Raw genomic sequence first — 24,269 nt, 5'->3', positions numbered from 1 at the left:
TTCTTTAATAATACCTATACGCACTGTTGGAACTGTCCCCATCATAATATAATTTTAGTAATAATTTACAGCTCAAAGCAATCCTTTCGTAGAATTTAAATAAAGCAATAATTAAAAACTCAGAATTTGGTTACCTTGGACAGCAACAACAATAAAAAAAATTAAGTTCACCAGAAATTGTTTGTTTTTTAACTTTTAAGCAGACACGCCTCTTGTAAAAAGTACAAAATTTAAATTACTTTTTTGTTCGTGTATGAAATCAACTTTGTGCTCTTCATAAGGATGCTCCTGTTTAAGTATGCAGTCATCACCCGCTGGCAACAACAATGAAAAACTACATGGACAAGCATCCTTGGGGGTGTTTTTTTATGTTTTTTTTTTCTTTTTTTATTGTAAGCTTTTGCTTGTAACTACTTAATTTATTTTATTCAAAGCGTAATTTATTCTCTAAAAAATTCTCAAAGGTCATTGCATGCAAAAATTGTTGAGTCAAACAAGAAGCTTTAAAAAGGAATTAAATATATAAAATGCGTTGCTTTGAAATTTTGCACACAATTTTCCATTGATATAAGTATACTCTGGTGAGCAGAAAATAAAATATATATTTATAATAAAATTATGAAAGAAAGATAAAAAGAGAATATTGTATAGACTGACAAAAATTATAAAATACCAAGCCAAAGTTTTGAAAAGGGTAGAAATGATTATTATTATTGATGCAAGAGTCATCCTTTTGGATGAAATGTTGAAATTTTACTGCCAAACTGTTATTGGATTTTTCATAATTGTTTGAGATCTATTTAAATAAAAAGCGATTCAAAATATGCTTGTTTGGCGGGAGAGTTACTTCAGGACATTTAATTTTTCATTATGTAAATGGAAACAACGAATTTACTATAGGACGAAAATCTTTTGTGTTGGTCCGTATTTTTAATTGGATTAAATGTGTCTGAGTTGAAATCCTGTTAGTCATTTATCTCTGAAATCATTTTAATTACATGGACGATGATTTATTAAAAAAATACATCCGTTAAGGCTTCAGTTTTCTACTTTTTATAAAAGAAAAATAAATCAGAAAATCGTCTGATGCTTTAAGTCTTTTAAAAATTAAAAACATAACATTCGATTTTATATGTAAAACAAATTGCGAAGAAAATTGTCAAGTCATAAAGCAGTTTTACCTCGTAATTGGTTCAATTCACTCTCTTTATTTCTTTGTCACTCGAAAAAGAATCTATAAAGAATCTATAAAGAATCCAGAAGAGCTAGTTATTGACTGAGGTATTGCACATCAGTTAATTTCAAAGCGTAAAACATGGTTATAAATTGTTTATGTTTATACTTTTTCAAAAAACGCATGAAGCTTTAAAACTACGTACTCAGGTTTTGGTTATACTTCCACTCCCCAAATTTGTTGTGGGCTCCTAGACTATAACATTTTGCATCGAATACAATGTGATTAAAGTTAACTAGATTTAAAAGCCGATTTTTCTTTAATTTAATGGATTACTACATGCACCTAACAACCATAATCCATTCATGGAAAAATTAATGAACACACCCTCTTATTTCATTTATAGCCCTATAAACTATAAAATTTATTGTTGAACAGATAGTTTAATCAGTAAAATAATGCGGAAAAGATATAAATCAACTTAAAGCATTTAATTCAAATATTGGTGTTTATCTTTACGCTATTTTATTTGATGCTTTGAAAATATAAAAAAAAAATTTGATGGTATAAGATAGAAATATGACGCGTAAAGTAATAAATACATCACACATTTATATTGGCGGGGGAGTTTTATTTATAAAAGTTTGACTTTGCGTTGAACTTTTATCAGATGTAGGTATCCTTGTATTTTGAAATTTAAAAAATAAAACTCACGATTGCTCTTAAAATTAGTTATTTTAAAGAACAAATTCAAGAAGAAAAGAAAACTTATGACTTTATATTTGTATTTGTAAATATTGATGCAGAAAAATCAATTTAAGCTTTAAAAAAAGAGCATACATCGGAACAGTTAATTAGGTTCTGATTTTGCTTATTACACTGGTTTACAGCCAAAATGGACACTCAATCCCACTATTTTTTCTTACGTACTTTGACCTCAGGGACTCGGAAATCACTTTAAAAAAATTACGATGGATGTGTTAAAGAAAAATGGTTCAAAAAAACCAAAAACAGTAGATTTTGAAAGTCCATATTTTATCCAATTTTAGCCGTATTCAATTTTTGTGACCATTATGTTGAAAGATAAAGTATCTTCTTTTCTATTTTACATTTTCAATAAATGCTCAAATGATAAAAATAGACCATTTAGTAAAAACATCAAAGATTTCGTTTTTTTCTCTTTTTTGTACAGTTTTTCTTAAGTTTTTTACAATATTTCAATTTAAATTTTTTTTAAAGGATACACATCAATAGAAAATGTAATTATCTACAAAAAATTTCTTAATAAAAATTTTCAAATTCGGCTTGCTTTTCAAGTTATAGACAAAAACTCAAAAAGTAACAGAAAAAGTCGAATATATTGATCGTTTTAAAAATGGTCATATCTTTATAATTTATCCATAGATTTTGAAAAAAATTATCTTTTTATCTTTTTCAGAAAGTGTACTATACACAAACAATTTAAAACTATGAGGATTCAAAAGATTTTGATTTTTTCTTTCAGTACCTAATAAAGTTTTTTTTTCAGAAATTTTCTTTAAAAACTCGATTTTTTTTAAAATGTTTTAATACATTGCACTTAAACATCTGGAGTGACCCAGAAAAGTTGTTATAGTGTTTGTTGTTTATTTACCAGGCGCCAGCTTTTCTGTTCAGATTAGTCGTTTATTACTCAAGATATAGCCCGAATACTAAGTAGGCTGGAAAAAAACAACGACAAAACAATTTTGAAAAATCATATCTCGAAAACTTGTCCATATTTTTTTAGATAAAATTTTCGAGTTTTCTGGGCTCAAATCTATACGAAAAGTATATAACGGCACTTGGTGTCCAAATTTTTTTTATTTTTTTTGTAGACTAGTGTTATTTGTTTTTACTAACACAAATTATTACACTGTAATTAAATGTCTCTCATTTTGACACTTGAAAAAAATGTTCTCTAAACTTTGGGAAGAGAGTAAGATAATTCTATTTTTGATTAATGACTAGTCTGAGCTGGGTTTTATTATCCATTTATTTGTCTTCAAACAAAATTCATGTTTTCCTAAATCAACACCCTCAAATTATTAAAAGTATAATAGTAGGTATATTAATAGATTTGAACTGAAACCACCTGAACCAAAGTCAAATAGACAAGAGAGTAATTAATTAATCATCCTTTGTTTTAATAGTCTGATCTTTTTAATCACTTATTGTAGACAAAATTTATAAATTATCTATTCAATAACACGCAATGTCGTGTAAATCAAAAACTGTCTCAATACGTAAATCAAACAAGTATTTGAAAGCTATTTAGTCTCTCAAAATTCTAATAAATTATTTAATTAAAAATTAAATAAAAATAAAGTAAAAAAAATTAATAATAAACTCTTTTAAATCTCATATAATTAATATTTTTTTTTTTCTTTCTTTCTAGGTAAGTTCTTCGTACTGATGTGTATGTAAATTATGTAAGTTGTTTATTTATTTCTTAATATTCATAGCTCGGTGCCTTATTTAATTTTTCCATTTCTTAAGTCTTGTGACACATATAAACAAAGTTAAACAAAAAAGAAATATCTCAATAAGCCGGTTTTATAAGGAAAATTAAGGTTTTTGTTCTTAAATAAAATTTAATTCTTCATACAATTGAGGTTCAACTACCTTCGAGCTCACCTTCGAGGACATGTTTTTTTTTGTTTGTTTAAACTTAAAAATTTTTTTTTTTTAATTGTTACAAGCGTATTTTTGCTTGCCGTGATACTGCTTATTTTAATATAAATACAAGCAAGTTCAGATTTCTTGAAATGATTTGATCTTTTTAGGCAAAAGAAAAGTGCTCTTATAGACGTTTTGGGTATTGGTATAGTAACACTAAGCGTGTTTTTTTCTAAAACTCTGTAGTTACTCATTTTTTTTTCATTTTAAGTGCAAAACAATAACTATTTACACGGTTAAAAATTCTATCGTAGTTGAGTCAGGAAAAAGTCGTATAGGAGGTGGGGGAAGGTAAGGTATATTCGGGAACGGGTCGTTATTCTGTATTCCTAAATTCTGTATGACCAAAATTCTGTATTTCAATATCAAATTCAAAATTCTGTAAATCCAAAATTCTGTAATTTCAAAATTATGGAAATCCGTTATTCTGCTTTTTTGAATTCTGTATATACCTTTTTGTCTTTCCTGTTAAACAAAGTGCGCACTTTTTTTCATTATCAAAAAAATGTTTCTTTTATCATTTACAGAATTTTTATCATTTACAGAATACCTACAGAATTTTGAAATCCAGAATTTTGTATTTACAGAATTTTAGAATACAGAATTTTGAATTTACAGAATTTTAAAATACAGAATTTTTTAATTTACAGCGTTTTAAAATACAGAATTTTATAATCCGAATTTTGGCACATACAGAATTTCAACCCCAACCCGGTATATTCCCATCCGTTTATCCGGAAGTTCAATTTTCTAAAAAAAAAAAGCTTGGAAAATAAATTATATAAAATTAACGGTTACACAAACAATGACGAACTTTAATTTTTTGTAAGGTCAATAACTTTTTACTTCATTTAATTAATTTAAATAATTGTTTTAAGGAATACTTTTACGAAAAAATTATTGTCATAGAATACTCAAATTTTTGAAAAAAAAAATAATTTATTTTTTTTTTTTTCAAAATCTAATAAAATTCTAAATTAATTTTCCAACTAGCCCGTTCGGCTTTTTATCGCCAAACAGACTCCTTGAACATTTCACTCGCTCCTAAAAATATTATTCTCCGATTTATCAAAATTGGATCAATAAATCAACCATAGATATGAACATGGAAAGCCAATTCTCGTACGCTTTTCGTTTTTAAGTATGGCAAATTTTGTTTTACGCAGCATGGAACCCAAAATGTAAAAGTATTAAAAAAATTAAAAACAAGTAATTATTATACTTCAAGTCTGATAAACAAAATTTATCCGAAAATAAAAAAATAAAAAAAACCTCATACAAAATTGTATGCGTTTTTCTGGACCATTTTTGAAAGCGTCTATATTTGGCTCCAAGATTTTTCAAATTCAGCTCTTTGGCTTTAAAATATTCCAGCAACACTTCACTGGCAATTAACAATTTTTAATATACCTATAAAATCCATTTTCTTCCTCAATAAATAAAAATATCTTTTAACTTCAGAATTTATAAAATAAGAAATTATGATTTTGAACGAAATTTATTTATTTTTATGGTATTCATTATTTCGATGATTCTGATCTCCATTTTAACTTCAAATAAAATATCTCCGAACCGTTATTGAAATAAAACCACAAAACCATTGAACATCCATTATTGAGCTCTGATTCAAACGAAATTCCTCCGTTTTATGCCAACTACCTCAAACTTGAATTCATTTTTCCATACGACTGAAATAATTATATTTATCTGCTGCAGTGTTAATGAATTAAAAATGTTATCAAATAGAATTATCTAATCCAATTTTGTTTATTGTGCAATTATAAGTTTTGTATTTACAAAATGTCTAGTTCAATGAACCAGCTAACGAAGTTAGTAGGTCAATGCTTTCTAATTTAATTATTTCCAAACACCATGCCTGCCATAGTCCATAACCGTTAGCTAAAGATAAATTTAATGTTAAGAAACTAACCTTTCTAATAAAAGGAAATGTATAATTCACCTTCACCTTGCTGGTGGGAATAAAGTTATCTTATTCTTTTAATGTCTACATAATCAAATTTGGACTCGCTTGTTGATTTCTTCGAGGAAAATTTTTAACGAAAAAACAAATTTCAAATAATAACGAACAAAGCTCGCATTACGATGTTTTAAAAGCTAAACAAAAAGCTTTACAAAGCTTACAAATAAGCTAAATATTTTTAACGCGCATGATTTATAACGGTAAAAAACATCGCAAAAACCAAATATTAAATTTGAAATTTCCAAAGCTTTAATTTTCTCGTGAGCTTTTAGCAGACTGTTGATAACAAGACCTACAGACAACAGCAATTAAATACCGAAAAGTTTTAAAGCCTTAACTGTTGCGAACATTTTAAGTTAGACCAGCGCGTGCGATGCAAGCCGCATGGAACATAATCGGTTTTAAAAGGTCAATCGATTTAATCGATTCAAGATGCTGATGATAAATGATAAACCGCCCAACCCATCAGCCATCAGGAGAGGAAGGAACACATTAGGAAGAGAGAGAGAGTGTATCTAAAGATTAAAAAAGCTTTTATTTTTGTGTCAAATTGAATTCGCCCTATGTCACTAGTTTAATGAAATAATGATGATGCAAAGCGCATGGAAGAGAGGAAAAGCTTTCTACTTAGTTTACACCTGTTTAAGATAAATTGATAGGGTTGAAGTAAGAGTAAGGGTTGATTTTATTTTAAATTACTTGGCTGTGGAGTATAAGATGAGAATAGGGTGAGATTTTCTCATCTCACTCAGAGTGATATATTAATTTAAATTTGAATCAACTCTGTTGAAGTGAAAGCAGGGTGACCACTTAAAAGCTCACTTGCACTCTTGTCGTTTAAACCAATATACCTAAACGTTCATCATTATTCATTAATGTACACCTTTATGAGAGGCTAACCTTATTCAAAAGCTGTTGGCAGTTGTTGTTGTTTTTTTCCTGTATTTCTCCGTTGGGTAAAATACATATTTCAAATATTAAATACATACATCAAATATTGATGTGAATTGTGAATGTTTTCAATAAAAAAAAAAACTTTCTAAATAAAGGAAGTTATTTTGACATCAAATGGAATTCAAAAGTTATATTTTGATTTCAGGATTTTTGTTTATATTTAGGTCATCTTCTTTTGTTTATATGTTTTTGAGTTATTGATGATGTTGGTCAAATTTTCGCATTGTCACGAAAAATATTGAAGAAAAAAAAACTAAATTTTGATCGAAATTCTACTATTTTGAATCAAATTAAATAATATGCAATTTAAGCCGATCATTTTCTGTGAATAATTCACTACCCGAGAAAAAAAATTTTCACCGCACAACAGCCACACGCTTACATTTCATATGGGAAATTTTGCCGCACCATGATCATTTTGAATTGAAAAATTAAAAAAAAAAATTACCTGACGCGAATAAGATTCGAGCCCACGTGTGCAGATCACCTAACGAAAATCTAGTCAAGACCAACTTGCGGCGTGCTTCGGCGGTGGTGCGGTGGAGTAAACATTTATGAAAACTGTGCGGATGTGATCCGGTCGTGGTGGTGCGGCGACGACGCACGGTGCTGCGAAATAGTAATTTTTAAACATTTGTGCGGTAGTAGTTCGGCGGAATCTTCATTTTTGATAATGATACGGCTGGGCTGTGGTAAGACGGTGCTTCGGCTCTCTAAAAGCTTGCTGATTTTGCTTGTCTTTACGAGACCATCTAATTCATTTGATCTAATCTCTTATAAAGGAGTTAAATGTTTTTTGTTTGTCGAAAATAAATGGTGGCTTCGATAAATACAATCTAAACGGAAAACTTCGAACGAGTCAGTCCCAAAACATAGCAACAACTCTGATACTTTTGGCACATTTGCTTATAGCAATCTTAGTTTATAGCATCCTAATTTTTCAGTCACGAGTGTTGAACGCAACATTGTCAATAATAAAACAAAAATGTCAAAATATACCTCAAGTCTTTTAGTCTTTGTTTCATTTTTGACAAAAAAAAAAATATGAAACTCAGCAAACAATAATACAGGGAAAGGATTTGAAATAAATTCTCTTTTTTCTATCTATTTTCAATAAGAGTAAAACGTTAATCCCGAGTACTTTCACTTTTCCATTTTTTGCCAATATGTTGTTGATTTCAAAAATTGTATGCTCTAAAAGCCTTGTCAAAATTTGTTGTTTATTAATATGTAAGTTACCCACCGATTGGACTATAAAGCCTAGTACATACTTGCTGAAGCAAGTCGTGAAGTGAATCCATACATTTTGTTGTGAACTTTCCTGTGAAATAAAAAAAAAAATATCGTGGTGAAAAAAAAAATTGGAGAGTTTTGCTTGACGACGTGAAGTACTTTTGGACAACTAATATAAATTCAAACTCGGCAGAAAAAAATAAAGGTTTACTCCCATCCTGCAAAATATTTAAACTCACCGAGGAATGGTTGAATTGAAATTCACTAGGCCTAAGGAACCTCACGTCGCACAGTGCATTGACCAGTGGACACAAAAAAAAAAAAAAAAAAAACAAAATTCAGTTTTGCTCTGTTACGATTTTATGTGGTACTGCATATCTGTTAATTATTTTTTATTTTAGATGATATATTAGCGGAATCGTTTCAAGGATATAAGATTTTTAAAATCAGAGTCTTGTTATGAAAAGCAATTTTGAGCAAATTGATTAAGCCAGCGAAAGAAGTTGAAGCAATTCTCTTTTTTCTTCTTCTTCTTCCTTTTTCCCAGCGCTGTTATGATCTCGATGTCGAGGATACGTAAATCGTTTGCACAATCACTTAAAACCCTCACACACTTAAAAAAAAAAAGTATTACGCTGTCTTGGGATTCGACCCAAGACCTCTGATGCAAAAGACAAATTGTTAAACGGTTTAACACCCTGATCTGCTGACACTATACGTATGCCTGTCTTAAGTTGAGCTTGGCTTCATATGACTTGGCATGAAACTTGACAGAAAGTGACGATAAGTCAAGGTTTTTCGTGAATCTAGCCAGCAGCGTTCCTAATAAAACTTTATCACGTCAAAAAACCAAAACCATTAATACTTCACGAAAAAAGAAATAATTAAAGGCTTGGCCATACCAAAACGTTATGCGGTGTTCCCAAACTGGAACATCATTCAGATTTGGAATTTTTTTCACACAATTAACCGTACCAATACCACATACCCTTCCTGTATGGTCAAGCCTTAATAAATACATAAAATTCCACGGTACATGTACCTAATACTTTACGCTAAAGATTCTTACAACTTTGCAATCCAAATAGAGGAAGTTGGGGTTTTGTGGTATACATGTTTGTTTTTTTGACCTCACCAGAAATTTAGTGAACGGTTTGCTCCCAAATTCTGTTAATATCCACATAAACATATCAGCTTTTCAATTTCCACTTTTCGTCCAATTCTAACAATTACTTAGCAAGAAATTTAAAAAACATTGATTTGACCCCGAAATTGTCATTTTTGAAAACTAGTGTGTAATGTGGTACACCCTGTCGTCTAATGTGGTATACTATACCACTTAACCCATATAATGTTTTTTACATTATTTTAAATGAAAAAAATCAAATATTTAAATTAATTTTGATTTAAAATATGAAATTATGTAGTGAAATAAAAAAAAAAATAATAAATAATGGAAGAAAGAACGTTCTTGACCTTAACTGATGGAATAAGATTTTTTACCTGTGGAAAAATTATTTGCATGAAGAAAAAAACAAATAATGTACTCTTTCACTCCTATTCTGCTAATGTTCTACCCGACAAAAAATGTTGGTTCTATAACGCTTTAGATGCTATTGTTGCTTCTGTAAAGTATTATAGAAGCAAAATTGCTATAAGGGTAATGTGGTATACTATACCACAATAGCCCATGACAGGTATACCGCATTAGCCAAAACATAATAGTTGAACAAAAAATTAAATAAAATATAAAATTATTTAGTTATGACAAAACAAACAATTATAACATTTAAATAACTTAATACTTTGTTCTGAAAAAATCAAATCCCGCCGAAAAACACAAAACTTGCCCAGACACAAGCATTTTCCTTTCGTTTGAAAAAATATTTGACATTTTAACACGCCCGCTTCTCTTTTCGCAGTCGCTTCACCTACTGGTTCAAAAATTAAAGTAAAAGCATGCTTAGTTTTTGAGAAACCTGCCTATACCACATTACCCAAGTGTACCACATTTACCTAAATTACTCTACTTTTGTGTAGCACAGTTCCCAAAGCCAACTTTACGGTTATCACAAATGAAACTTTTATACCAAATCTTTCTTATATAGCATTGCTTTGAAATGGTTTAAGCATAAAAATTTTTCTTGTTGTACATTTATAAAATAAATTTCATATGAACTCAAGTAGCACACTGGTGTATAAATCAGTGTAAATTCATTAATTTTGGTGTAAAATTGAGGAAATTGAAAAAATATGGTGTATTTCTCAAAATTATTGGTATACAAATTATACCACTGTCTTTTCTGTAAAAAATTTCAACATTTTTTTAAGAATCCGTGCAAAAAATACACCGATATTCAGTTGTTTTTATAATATACCACTAATGGTGCATAAAATTAATCGATTTTGAAATCAACCAAAACGGTATATTTTGTACACTCTCTTTGGTGTAGGAAGTACACCCTGTGGACATAAAATTCACCAGAATGCATAAGTGGGAGACGACATATTTTTCAATGGCCGCCATTAAAAAAAAGAAGACAGCGATTAAATATTTTACTATAATAGTATATTTATTGACCTAATAATCCCGAATTCTTGGTTTTTTCGCTTCGGTATATTATATTATAAAAGAACTCTTCTAAAAAAATGTAAAAGCAACAAAAAAAATTATAATTTTTGAAAAACTGATTTTTAAAATCGAAAAAAAATCATTAATTCACTGACATTTTTGAGGCGCTCGATTTTTAGAGGGGGTAGTATCTAAAATTAGTAGACAGAATGTGTTTCGTTTTAAACTTAGGCAAACAAATTCATATTTAACCATTAGTTTCTTATAGCAATATTATGAAAGTGAATAAAAATTCATTTTCATTTATTTCATAAGAAATGGTGTGAATTAGAATTCATCAAACTGTTTGAGGTAAAAAATAAACTTTGGCTCACATTTTAAATCAGAATAATTTAAATGGTGTATTTTATCCATAGATTTATTGTGTATTTTTCAATTTCAAAGGGATAATTTTCACCAAAAACCAGATCATTTAATATACCCCTAGCGCCATTTATACACCAAAATCGGTATATTTTTTAAACCACCGGAGTTTATTATATACGAGAAAATGGTGTATTTTTTATATTGAAAATGTATATCACGAAAGTGCAAAAAATACACCAAATATTTTGGTGTATTTTAGACTTTTGTGCTACTTGAGAAGTAGTTCCATCATTCAAAACTTCGTTAAATTTTTACTTTTTTAGGCCCATTTCACACCGGCTAAATGACACCGATTTTTACGTGTTAAATCCCCCCATAAGAATGTGTTCCCAATACCCGTGTAGTCGATGCTGGTTAGCTGGTTATCGGATTTTGTGTGACAAAAGCATCCTCTTCTCCTCTATTAATGTTTAAAAAACAAATATTTTGAATAGCGGCATCCCTAAAAGAACATTTGAAATTACTTGAGTTCCCCCACAAATATGGATTTTTATATTATTATATTTTATATACTCATAATCGTGTATAGAATGTCAATCATCATTAATTCAATAACAACATTTTTCAAGTTTTGTTTATTACTTAAATAAACATAATTATCAAAACAGATAATACACTTGTATTAATTAAAATTAACTTTGTTTTCAAATTATAATTTTTTTTTTGTTCTTGTTGAATGGAGTATTTTACTCCATTTGTTTAAACACATTTTCATTCATCTTAATGCTTTTGATTGTGAATGAAATGTGTTTTTTTTTTTTAATTCTTCAATTGATAATTATAACTTAAAGTAAGCTGTAAACAAACAAAAAATAAGAATTTTTCCACTTTGGGCATACACGGTGTATGAGTAATATTATGTTTGAGAAAATATTTCTATGGAATGCAAGTATTTCGATACATGGTATATTGAAACTTTGAAACTGTGTTTTGATCAATTCAATTAATTGTTTACCTACTATTTCAAAAATCAAATGAATTAAAAATAAAGTTATTGACAAAAGATAATGATCTTGCAAAATGAAAAATGAATTAAAACTATAAAATAAAAAAAAAGATTTTAAATTGTCTGGTACAGTAACTGATTAATAGTTTTATTAAAACATCTTAAAAATATAAAAGTTCAATTAAATAATTCAAGGTTAGCTAAACCTTGTCCTCTATAAAATGTAAAAAAGCGTACATAATCTGTTAATTATGAGAGAGCGAAGTTGTATAAATTTTCTTTGTAGCCGCGTTAGCATTGCAAACGTCAGATGTTAATATTATTTGGTTACCTTTAGGAAATGTCAATTGAGCGTACACTATGGTGTATACGTAACATTTTCTTCTCTTGAAATATTCATCATCAAAATTTCTGTTTTTGACGAATATTACAAGTCAATGCGTGTTTGCCATTAATTGAAGTTTTATATTTCATATTTGGTCATCAAAAATAAATATTTGCATCAAATCAATGGAGTTTGTTTTTTTTTTGCATAAATTCAAAACTTAAGTTGTTAACTAAATACTCGAAGTATTGGGTTGTGAATGGCCATTATATTATCTTCATCATTTATTATACCATCAACAAGTGTTTTTATTTACATGCCATGTAGCGGCGGAGTACAAATTGTTAGCTCAAGAGGGTCTGAATTAGTTACTACGATCGCGTCGCGTAGGCACCGCAACTTGCACAATATATTCGTAGCCTTCTGCTTCTACTTCTTAACTTACACAGATAAGACCTAGTTAAGATATTTGAATACTGCGAGGGACCTAGGTCAATATAGAAGAGTATTCAAGAGAGTTGGGAATCCTTTATAACACCTTCTTTTGAATTTGTGAAAACCACCGTGAAAAAAATGTAGTTAATTTGTAATTATATTTGGTTTTTTAATTTCTCGGGTCATGGACTGAATTTAGTTTAAGTTCTATTTAACAATTCTTGTTTCTATGTTTTGACATTATTTGGAGCATATTGAACATTTATTTGTATTTAATGAGAGAAAATAAAAAGAGGTGCATTAGACTAAATAAAAAGTAATATCGCCACCTTCTCTGCATTAAGTCGGTTACACAGAGGTTGGTTAATTAAGCCCGTGTTACTAAATAAGTGCTCCCTTGGAAAACTGCCTTGTGTAGTGGGTAGAAATTGTTGTTAAAGTCTTCACCGGCAATTGCTTTTTTTGTCCGGAAAGAATGATCTCTATTAATAAAATTTTATAATTTCTCAAATTAGGTCAGTTAGCATTCCAAATTCTAAAAAATTCCTATACATTTGGAATGAGATAATTTGCGAAATTATCTCATTTTGGGCTCTAGTGAAAACGGCCTATAAAATTAAGACTTTTGCATTTTGTCTGTGTTTAGGCTAAAAAAAATCAGTCACAGACCATTACTCAATGTGACTCCCAATGGTACGCGCCATTAGCCGGCTCCGCCCAACTTCGGCGTCGCAACTTATTACGGATGTGAAGGCGGATGTCCCAATTCATGCGGAAGTTCCGCATTTACGGATGCGGATGCGAATATTTGCAGCATACCTACATATGTAGGTATTTAAATTTTTCTTTCGCAAATCTGAAAAAAAAAATTGTAACAGGCCTGTTGATTATAAACTGATATTTTTAATTAAAAACTAATTTCGAGAGTTTGGTCAAATAATCACTGGTCTGCAAGGAAATCCTCCTTTAAATAAAACTTTACTTTTCTAAAGGATTTTTGTATGCTGATTCCGAATCTAAAGTCAGAATTGACCTAGCACGTCACGTTTTTTAGATAATCCCGTTAGAAAATCTCAAAAACCCATTTTTTTGCTGTTTTCGAAGAAATATTTTGGCACAATGTAATCGTTTCAATTAAAATTGATACGGTTTATAAAAGAACTAATTTTTTTTTTCAAATACAATTTCAATCTTCTCAATATCTCTTTTCTTCTCCGAGATATCTTAATTTAAGTAAGTTTAGTAGGTTTGGCATATCTTACCATAAAGAAACTGATCTCTAAAAATTAATATATCTTTCTCTCTAGAACAAAAGTGTGGACTTTAGTGTGCTGATTTTGAATCCGAACTCAAAAAATTTCGGTCAGCTCTGGTTTTTGAGATAAAGTAGTTTTTTTGAGATTTTGATTTTGTGATACTTTAATGCGAATATTATAAAATCCTGACGTGATAGATTTTTTTTGACTTCGGATTCTAACTCAGCACATCAAAAACTATAAGAAAAGTGGGAAATTTAGTTTCTAGGAGAAACAAATCTGAAGCTTTACAAGGTAGTTTATCGAATGGTTTATTACAAATAAGATATTTGTAAATAGAAAAAATAGTATACAAAATTACAAAACACGTAAAGATTTTGTTTAATGTATTTTATTTTTGTTTTCTTTACATATTTGACTTTTTAAATATAATGGGCATTGATATTTTACATTTTCCTTAATTAAGGTGCTTTTGTTCATGTAGGATTTACTAAAAAGTGAGAGATTTCACAATGTCTCATTTTGAAAAATGAGTAAACATGAATGTAAAAGAACATATTTGAGCTCAATGCGACAAATAGTTTTAATTTTAAATAAGTTCAAATTAATATAAAAGGCTGATTTTTTAGAAGCTACTCACATTTTTCAAAAATCATTTTTACAAAAATGGTACCTGATAGAATTTTTGTGAAACCAGCCCGAGTCGAACATTTGGCACTATTTAAAACATATTTTAATCCCAAACATTCTCTATTAAGATTTAATAGACCATAAATATCACTTAATTTCTAAAGAAAATAACCTCTACTTAAGACCGCAAATAGTCGGTTATCGGAAAAAATCCAATTTTGGGTAGTTATTTAGGACCAAAAAAAAATCTAATTAACCCTTTTTTTAAAACCTAAATACACTACAAAAACTCATTTAGTCCTATTTATTCTACTTATTTTCAAAAATTCTACCTATAGGCTTTTTTACTCTCATTAGGGTCTAAATATTCTTGCTAGGTCCTACAATTACTAACTACGGTAGAATTAATGTTCACGTTAAATAAAATGGGTATAGTCGTTTTTTTTTTCGGTAAGTACCTACCTACTTAGCTAAGTAAACTTTAAGAGCCGTTTGCGGAATTGAAACTTAAGCATTTAAGTGAAACATAAATCCTTATGTTGTGACAGTTTAAGCGAAAAAGTAGGGAATGAGAGCTTATGTTTAACAAAAATTATTTAAGTTTCGATTCAGAAAATGGTCCTTAATAACTTAAAGAACAAAAAACGATTACTTTTATTTATTATAAAAAATCATTTGATGTTAAAGAGTAAAAAATGTATATAATACTGTTTCTATATTGATCCAGATCATTAGGCATTTTACCTGTTAAGCTCAGAAAAGAGTCCCGAACACATCAAGCATCATATCGAGCATGCTCTTAAAATCCTCTGAACAAAGTGTGCTCAGTTATTTTATTCGAAATCGTTAAAGCCGTTTTCGAGAAAATTTTAAGCTCAAAAATTGTGTGTGGGAGGTTCACTTTTTAAGTGAGATATTAAAAAAAAAACCGCAATTACTAAAAAATTATCTGTACTAAATTTCAAGAAAAACCGTCCAACCGTTTAGACTACAACTTAGTTTGACGACGCACAGACGTACCGATGCACAGACCGCCGGACTTCATGACGATAATCACTTTTTTTTACTTCTCCATTATCATTAACTAAAACCTCAAATTTTTGTTTTTGACACGAAACTTAATCTTGCTCTATACCTAGAGCAATTAAAAAAAAATTCACTACAATATTAATTTTTTTTCACTTTCACTGTTTTTTTCTTTATATTTTATTTCACAAATTCATTTTTTTTTTCATATTCCAGGGTACGCTGGTTTTTATAAATTATTATTATTTTATTTCAAACTAATAATATTAAAATCACGCTCGCCGATTGACCCATTCTCGCCGAATGACCTACTTCGAATAGCATTTAACGTGTCAAGTGCAAGAGACAATGGACAAGATCGTGCTTGTCTGAACCTATACCTTTAGGACTTAACTAGTATTTGGAGTTTCGAAAGTTTCAGCCCAGATTAAAGAATACAAATTTAAGGGTTAAAAATTCTAGAGACATGAACATTTAGGACTAAAAAGTGTTTGGAGTTTTAATAGTCTCAACCGAGCTTTAATAGTGTCAATGGTATTTTCCAAGCTCAAAGAATTTTTCAAGTACATACTTAGGTCTAAAAATTTAGGACACAAATAGAATATTTAGAATTAAACTACTATTTTCAGTTTTCAAAGGCGTTAATTATTAGTCGTGAAGGTTTCTCAGGAGATACTGAGTTTAGTAAGTATTCAAAGTTCATATTTAGGTTCAATTTAAAATGAAAAGTATTTAAGTAGATTCTATTAAGTACTTTGAGTACTAAATTCATACATAAAGTTCGACTCGGGAGGGGTCGAACTACGGCATACGTACGTTAACGTATTGACGCTTTATGTCTCTATCATTTTCTTCTAATTAAATAGAGAAAGCAATAGTCAAAACGTTAACGAACGTATGCCGTAGTTCGACCTCAGATTTAGATTCAGGAAAGTCTTAATCTTTCATAATATCAAAAAATTATTTGAAGGAGAAAAAAAAGTTAAATTTTGCAGACCAGAGATATCGGCTTCGGAATGTAAGAAAAAAAATGTTTGTTTGGAAATATCTCAGGAAACAGAAACCTTTTGTTTTCAGTTATAATAGAACTAAAAAAAAAAAAAAACAATAATTCACTCGATGAACTTGAATTAAATTTTTATAAATGCTTTGTTTCAGCAATGGGTACCCTTTGTAAATCGAAAATCTGAAAAAAATAATTTTTTTAATTTGTTTGCCTAAATGCATAGGCCTGTTCAGTTCACTGTGAGACTTTGGTCCGAATATTTCTATCTGCCTCCGAATTTAAGAAAAAAAAAATGCTTAGATTTATATAACTCAGCAATCAGATCTCCAAGAAACTTTGCTTTACGTAATGCTGAAAAAATGACAATAGTAATAGTCAGTGACAACTTGGCATCAGTCTTTACCAGTGGTACCACTTTACTTCAATTGAAGTAGATCTACTTCTTTTTTTCAAAAAAAAATTAAATCTACTTCCTACTTCGCACCATCACGAAAATAACGAATTCTACTTCATTTTAAAATCTCTGTTACAATCTACTTCAAGTTATCAAAATATAAGCCAATTCTACTTCTTTTTGCAGAAAACCAAATATTTGACTAAAAATTGTTATAAAAAAATGTATTGAAATAATATTTATACCGAAAATATAGAGTTTGAAGGAATTCAAATTTTTGGTTTTAGTTGTTTTTACTAATTAAATTATTTAACTTAAATAAATTTAAGAAAATAATTTTTTTTTAAGATGGATTTTTATTAAAAAATGATATTTTGAAATCTACTTCGATTTTTCTCAATCTACTTTCATTTTTTCTTCAAATCTACTTCGACTTTTTTGCTGCAAGTGGTAACGCTGGTCTTTACTGCTTGGGCTGAGTTGATGTGTCCTTTAATATTGACTTCAGATCAGCTGCATTAAGCTCAATGTTTTTCGATCAATGTTTTTCATAATTGACAATGTCGTCTAGGAAAGTTTTTATGTTAGTTCATGTAAGACGCACTCCATGAAACTCCCACAGGCAATTTACCGTGGATAAGGACATCTATTCCCGATCTTTTGAAATTTCATCCTGCCAGTTGCTAGAGACCACTTTTCAAGTCCGCCTTAACACAATCACAATGTTCAATGGAGAGATCCTAGCCTAAAAAACAAGGGGTCACCCTACTAACAATTTGCTTCTGTAATGCTTTACAGAAGCAACAATTGCATCTGTAAAGCTTTATAGAGCCAAAATTGTTTGTCGGGCAGGTTCAACCCCGGCAGTAGACGGTTTGCGGAGTTTTTGTGGTAGTATTACGGCTATGCTGGTAAGGAAAATACAGTTTCGGAACGTACGGTACGTCTTTTCAAAAAAAAAAAAACACATTAATTTTTCTACAAATTTGATGATTAAAAAAAATGGTTGAAAGGAGTCAGACTAAGCTCTGTTTTCTTTAGGCACTCATTTTTTTTTCCATTTCAAATTTTATAATTTTATCTCAGTATTTCCGGGGTGGATACCTACGGAAAGAAGGGGTAATTCATGAAACGCTTGCCAAAAAGTCACCAATTTGTCATGTCACCTGTGTTCATTCTAACCCTGCCGCCATATTAAAAGTTGGCACAAACAAAATCCTAAAAAATTATGAATGGACTTATATCAATGAACCATAGTGTTTTCTTGTTTTGAAATCCTTGAGAAAATTAAATACTCGTTGCATTCTGAGTATGTAGTGGATATCACCTAACATCCTTTTGGCTGAGTTGCGCATTATCATACCGAAAACAAAAAAAAAATGCCTCTCAATCAACAATAACATACAAGAGAGAATGAGAGAGAGAGAGAGTCAAACTCAATACTTACCTCTATAACTTTCTAATAAGCTTCTTCTTTTTGAGAGCAGATTTAAGCTTTCTCAATATGATTTTTTTTTTCTAATTTAAAATAACAAAAAAAAAAAAAACAACTTCTAGCAAAGTCTCTATAGATGCCACTTCACTTCTTCCGCCAGTCGTTGTCGTTTTTTTTTTTGTTAATACCTATTCCTCTTGTTATCAGACTTTTTTTTTCTTATTTAATTCTTCTCTAAAAAAAACCGCATATCTGCGCACGTACTGTTGCTCCACCAGCCACCACACGGCCATGAACATGGGTTTTCTATCATCATGTACACAACCAACAAACCTTACGCAGATAAGATTCTCCATCATGCTTGTTGGAATAGCTCAGTAGGTCGTCGTCGTGTTGTGTCGTCGATTTGGAGTAAAAATAATATTCCCAGGCTATTTTTGAAGTGACATAGCTCAATTTCCTTATCATCATCATCCATAATATTGTGTATAGTAGCTCTTTTATAAAGGTAAAAAATGGAGAAACCCTAATACAAAACAACTCAACTTGTTCGTCGTTCGAAATAATAAACTCTTCTCTCTAAAAGTTTTCTCGTTTTCTCGTCGTGTGTCGTTGATAGTGGTGGTGCGGTATACGGGTTTTCTGAGTCCATCATCCAAGTCCATCGCACCGGTTTTCTATAATACTTCTTTTATCAATTTTTTTTTTTTTTTTTTGCAAAACAACTGACTTTTCTACATTCTACACTCCATTCTCCATGATATATTTATATTTATTTAAATAATAAAAAAAAACATCAATATAATGTTATTCTCTCCGTACGGATTTTGTGTGTGCGAGCGAATTCTTCTGCTCGAACGGATTCCATAATGCGTGCTCTTCGGTTCGCTCCAACGCGCTTTGCTTTTGATTGATGTCGCATTGTTGCTATACTCACCATCATCATCATTGGTGTTGTTGGATTTGTTGTTGTTGTTGTTATTATTGTGGCGGAAAATATACCATTTATAACATATGTAATGTTGTATAGCAGCATGTAGCTATATATTGTCTAGCTCGCGCTCAGTCTACTGTGTATCCGATTCAGCTTCTCTTTTCGTGTTTTTTTTTTCTGCTTTATTCAAGTCTTTTTTTTTTTTTTTGCTATTTCTGGCAAGCCCGTTTTATACACATTGCCATCGCCATCTCTCCTATGTATGTGAGTCGTCGTCTATTCTGCCGCGGCAAGCAATGGCAAGTAGCTTTTTAGCATAGACAGCTAAAAGTTCAGTGTGTGACATTTACGTAGAACATCTCTCAAAATGGCGTCGTCGTCGTATTCGTTTTCGCCGTTGTTGGTACTATTATCGTTCTCGTTTTCGGAATTCTAACAAAAAAAAAACGTTTTCGAGTAAAAAAATAAATCAAAAATTTAATCCATGTTGAATAGAATACAAACAAAATATTTTATTTTTCTTTCAATCTAGATCCTAGAAGTGAAATACCTACCAATCTTTACAAAAAAAAGCTATCGCATACCTCCCAAATATATAATCTGCTACCGATTCTTCATATATGAAAACTTCTCTATTAGTGACGTAGAATTAAAAAAAAAAAAAAAGAACGACAAAAAAGCCTTTTTTTTTTTGTATATCTTCTCTCTTAGAAGTCGACCTCAAAAAATAACAAAATTTTATTCTCAGTCAAGACCGCAAATTGCACATTTTTTTATTCTTAAAACCTTTTCTCGACTTGAGTTTTGATGATACACATAATTGTTTATAAAATCTTATCTGGGTCTTTAATTAAAAAAGTTCGACTTTTCAAAGAAGCCTTCATGTGGTGTGAATAATTTTCTGTCTACCACCGTCATACACAGAAAGTCTGAAAAGGTGTTGCTTTTTTTTTGTTTTTGGAATTTTAGGCTTTAAACTTACGTAAAAGAGAAAAATATTCTCACCTCGAAATTAAGTAATTAATAATTTTAAGTGTATTTAAGCCGATTAACGCACTTCAAAGCAAAAAATTAAAAAAAAAAAAAAAAAACCTTAACAAGTAGGTACACATCTCATTCGGAACAATATTGCGGAGGAGACTCTTTTTTTTTTCATTTTTTTGTGTGTTCTTGTTTGTGCTTCTTCCCCTGGTGGATTTATGATGCATATCCCTTCATCCATGTCTCCCGCCAGCCACCCAACAACAATTTCAACATCATCATCTTAGATGGTTGATGGTTTTACCATTCAGAGAATCCGCTTTCCAAATCGATTTGATCTGATTTTTTTTTTCTTTATGGTATTTCATTTCAAAATTTCATTCTTCGTTTTATATATTATTCGCATTTCTCGTATTCGGCATTCTGTTTTCCGTGCAATCATTAAAGAAAAAAAAATTTATATATATATATCTATATACAATCTACGTCATACCCCACAATCGGTTGCTTATCTGGGTTGATAGAGAAAATAAAAATAAAGTAGTTTGTCCCATTTAATTATATTTATAGTGGTATCTCTCTACACATGAAGTAGTTTGAGAAAAAAAAAATATAAATCAACAAATTATACAAAAAAAAAAAAAAACTGAAATTTAATTGAAAAGCGCGACCAAAAAAAAATTAAAAAAAAAAAAACTTATAAACGAAAAAAAAACCGTGTCTTCCATCACATCCATCGTTATCGAGATTCGAGAGAACGAAAAAATAAAAAATAAAATAACCAACCAAAGCTCTCCATTCGGTGACTTGAAATAGAATGCAATTTCCGTCTGCAGTTGACATTGCTGGGATTTAGTATCTAAATCTAAATTAGTGCCAATTGACAAGCAGTGTATCTTTTTTTTCCTTTTTCTTTACTGTGTGTGTGTGGATAGTTATTTCGATCAGATTTACACATAAAGTGATTTAAATTGTTGCACAAAGGAATAAAATGAAAAAAATCTACCTATGAATAAAGTAACTCCATCTGTACGTAATGGTTCGTAAAACAATATGACAGGCCTTCTTGTGTATTCAATGGAGTTTGTCGTCATCGAAAAAAAAGTTTAAAGAAAAAAACAAAATACTAATTAATTATCATATCGTTGAGATAAAGTGCAATAAAATTGGTGTTTGTTGTTGTTGTTGTAGTAATACAATTGAATAAGTAATTTATGTGTAGAGTAATATTAACAAAAGTAATGTTGATAAGTAGTAAATTAATAATAATAACTGTGGTGTGGTTCAATTTAATACTATAAGTTATCATTTGATAAGAAAATAGAAAGAGAAAGAGACAAAAAGAAGAGATTCATAGAGAGCAACAGAGAAAGAGAGAGAGAGAGAGAGAGAGAAAGAAAGAGTACAAGAGCATACGAGAAAGAGAGAGTAAAAAAAAAAGACTATCTAAAAAGTACTACTGAGAGTAATCTTGAGTCTGATTATATTGTTTATTGTTTGAATTTTAGTTATATATCATTTTTTTTTTGATTTTTTTTTTTTAAATTCGTTTATCAATTATTTTGATCGTAAAATTATAAAAAAACAAAAAGAAATACAAAAAAAAAAATTACTACATACGACTATCTACAACTACCTATAATACTGCTGCTGCTGTTGCTGGTGTTGTGGGTCTGGCCCAAATGAATAATATTTACGAATCAATAATAAACAAGCGAAGAAGAAGATGAAAAATTTTAACAGCAGCAAACGAAAACAGAAATCAACAAGAAAAAAGAAAAAAAATTTATTGACAATTAATGTGATCGTTTTCGTGCTATGAAGTGTTGCTGTTGTCATTTGATCAGAAATTTGATAACTATGTAGGTATATTTTGTCATTAAAATTAAAAAATTCAAAAAAAAAAAAAAAACATTACATTTCTTACCAACTACCTATCATGATTCTACTTTTTTTTTTTTTTTGTTAACTATCTTTTTTTTACCTACCCTTCTTTTTTTTGTAAATGAATGCAATAATTTTTGATTGTTTTTTTCATTTATTGTTTAAATTGTACATACATTTTTGTCAATATTGATTTTTTTAAACTTTTGTACAAAATTTAGAACATTTCCAAAAAAAATTTATATTGAAATGCTTTGATGTGCATATCTTTTTTATTTTATTAAGAAATAATTAATTTAAATTTAAAATTTATTCACGTTTTGACATTTTTGAAGTATTTTTTATTTTTATTTTTTCAACTGGATATGCTAACATTTTAAGTTTCCATTTATAAAAAAATAACATAGTCGTGAACTATTTCCTATACACCCTATGAATGAAATGCTGTACTGCCGTGTTAACTAGAATTGATGTAGGTTTTCATTACTTTGAGAGAGTTAAAAATTAATTTTTCAAACAATACAGAAAAAAAAACAGAATTTTACTTAATTGTGTTTTTCAATCAGAATATTAAATCTGAATCGAAATAATAGCATTTATTTGCAGGGTGTTTCGGTACTACTTACTAATACTTCTATTTCCCTAAAAACAAACTTTCTTCTGTCTTTATCAATTAGCATGTCAAATTAAGTCACAATTACAATTTTTTAACTGTACCATTTCCGCTTATATTGTTAACTTGCTCTGAAAAAAAAACTTGAATTCCGATTATAAGCAACTTATTTTTTAAACCTTTGGAGGATAAATAAATTTTCAAATTTGATATAAAATAGGTTGCGGAGATCTGATAATTTTTCAATTAGAGTTTTTAAAATATATTTAAAAAAAAAAAGAGCTTTGACCCTTTTAACAAATAAAATTGTAATTAAGTTATAACCAGTTTTTTTCAATTTTCTGAAAAATGAATCAACTTGTTTTCATACCCTTTAGAAAAGTCAATATACATTTGAATCACTTGTCTCTTCTAGATTCCTTACACCTTCCACCTCATAGTGTTTACACACATAATGATAGATTGCCGGAAAAATGATAAGAGTAACGTTTTTTTTTACAATTCTACAAAACCAAAGCTTTCCAGATTGATGTTTTGATATCACTGTGCAAGTTGAAATTTTTAACAAGTGCGCTGTTGACTGTTTCCCCCTATTTCGGACCTGAGAAATCGATTGGCATCATTAGTTTTTCGATTTATCGGTACGACTTCGAACAACATTTTTTTTGGAAGTTTTTTTTTAATAATTTTAAGCATTTTGCCCGGTTTAAAGTCATTTTTCTAGTTTATATTGCTATTTTTTCTGCTCAAACGTTATTTATTACCAGCATAAACTACTGGCTTTGTAAAAATGTATATCTTAGTAACGAATGCCGTTGTGTTTTAATATATTTTTTTTACATTTGATGCCGATTTGTGAGAAAATTGCTTCTAGCGCCTAAACGATTTAATCTTATAATTCACTCCCATATAATTTTTTTCTGTAAATAATCTAAATAATCCTTATACATCATTTTATTTATGAAGTTTAAAAAAAAAGTTTTGAAAAAAAATTTATTTTTAGTTTAAAAAAACAAAACGGCAACACCGGCAATTTTTAACACATAGATTTTAAAGTATTTTTCATTACCGACGTTTAAGAACAGAAATTTTCAAAATTGGATCTGTAATTTGCTTTAGTTACTTCAATAAAACATAATAAAACGATAACAATGCAAAAAAAATCCAAATTTTTTAATTATTTCAACAAAAATTTGCTAAATTGTTAAATAAAATGCATAAAATTGTTTATTTGTTTTATGCTTGTAGCAAATAACGTTTGAGTCGAAAAAATAGCAATAAACAAGAAAAATTACTTTAAACTGGGCAAAATGCTTAAAATTATTGAAAAAACTTCCGAAAAAAATTTTGTTCGAAGTCGTACCGAT

General features: G+C 29.4%; 1 protein-coding gene across 14 annotated transcripts in view; it reads left to right on the top strand.

Moving 5' to 3' along the window:
• LOC129909023 (cAMP-specific 3',5'-cyclic phosphodiesterase) overlaps window positions 1–24,269 on the top strand; it is a 308,658-nt gene that overhangs the window by 229,766 nt on the left and 54,623 nt on the right. Inside the window, exon 1 of one of the 14 annotated variants that reach the window (XM_055985950.1) lies at window positions 19,305–19,827. The exons of 10 other annotated variants lie outside the window; for them this stretch is intronic. Coding sequence is in view for 1 of the 4 variants with exons in the window: in XM_055985955.1 (XP_055841930.1) it covers window positions 22,224–22,267 (44 nt within the window). In the remaining 3 variants the exon portion in view is untranslated. Of the gene's footprint in view, window positions 1–19,304; window positions 19,881–21,066; window positions 21,445–21,996; window positions 22,268–24,269 lie in introns of those variants that run through there. 3 more of the 14 variants (XM_055985949.1, XM_055985948.1, XM_055985955.1) reach the window with 3 other exon arrangements.

This window comes from Episyrphus balteatus, chromosome 2 (assembly GCF_945859705.1).
Source record: "Episyrphus balteatus chromosome 2, idEpiBalt1.1, whole genome shotgun sequence".
Taxonomy (NCBI): domain Eukaryota; kingdom Metazoa; phylum Arthropoda; class Insecta; order Diptera; family Syrphidae; genus Episyrphus; species Episyrphus balteatus.
The sequence above is the reverse complement of the archived record's forward strand: the minus strand, read 5'-3'. Positions and strand labels throughout refer to the sequence as shown.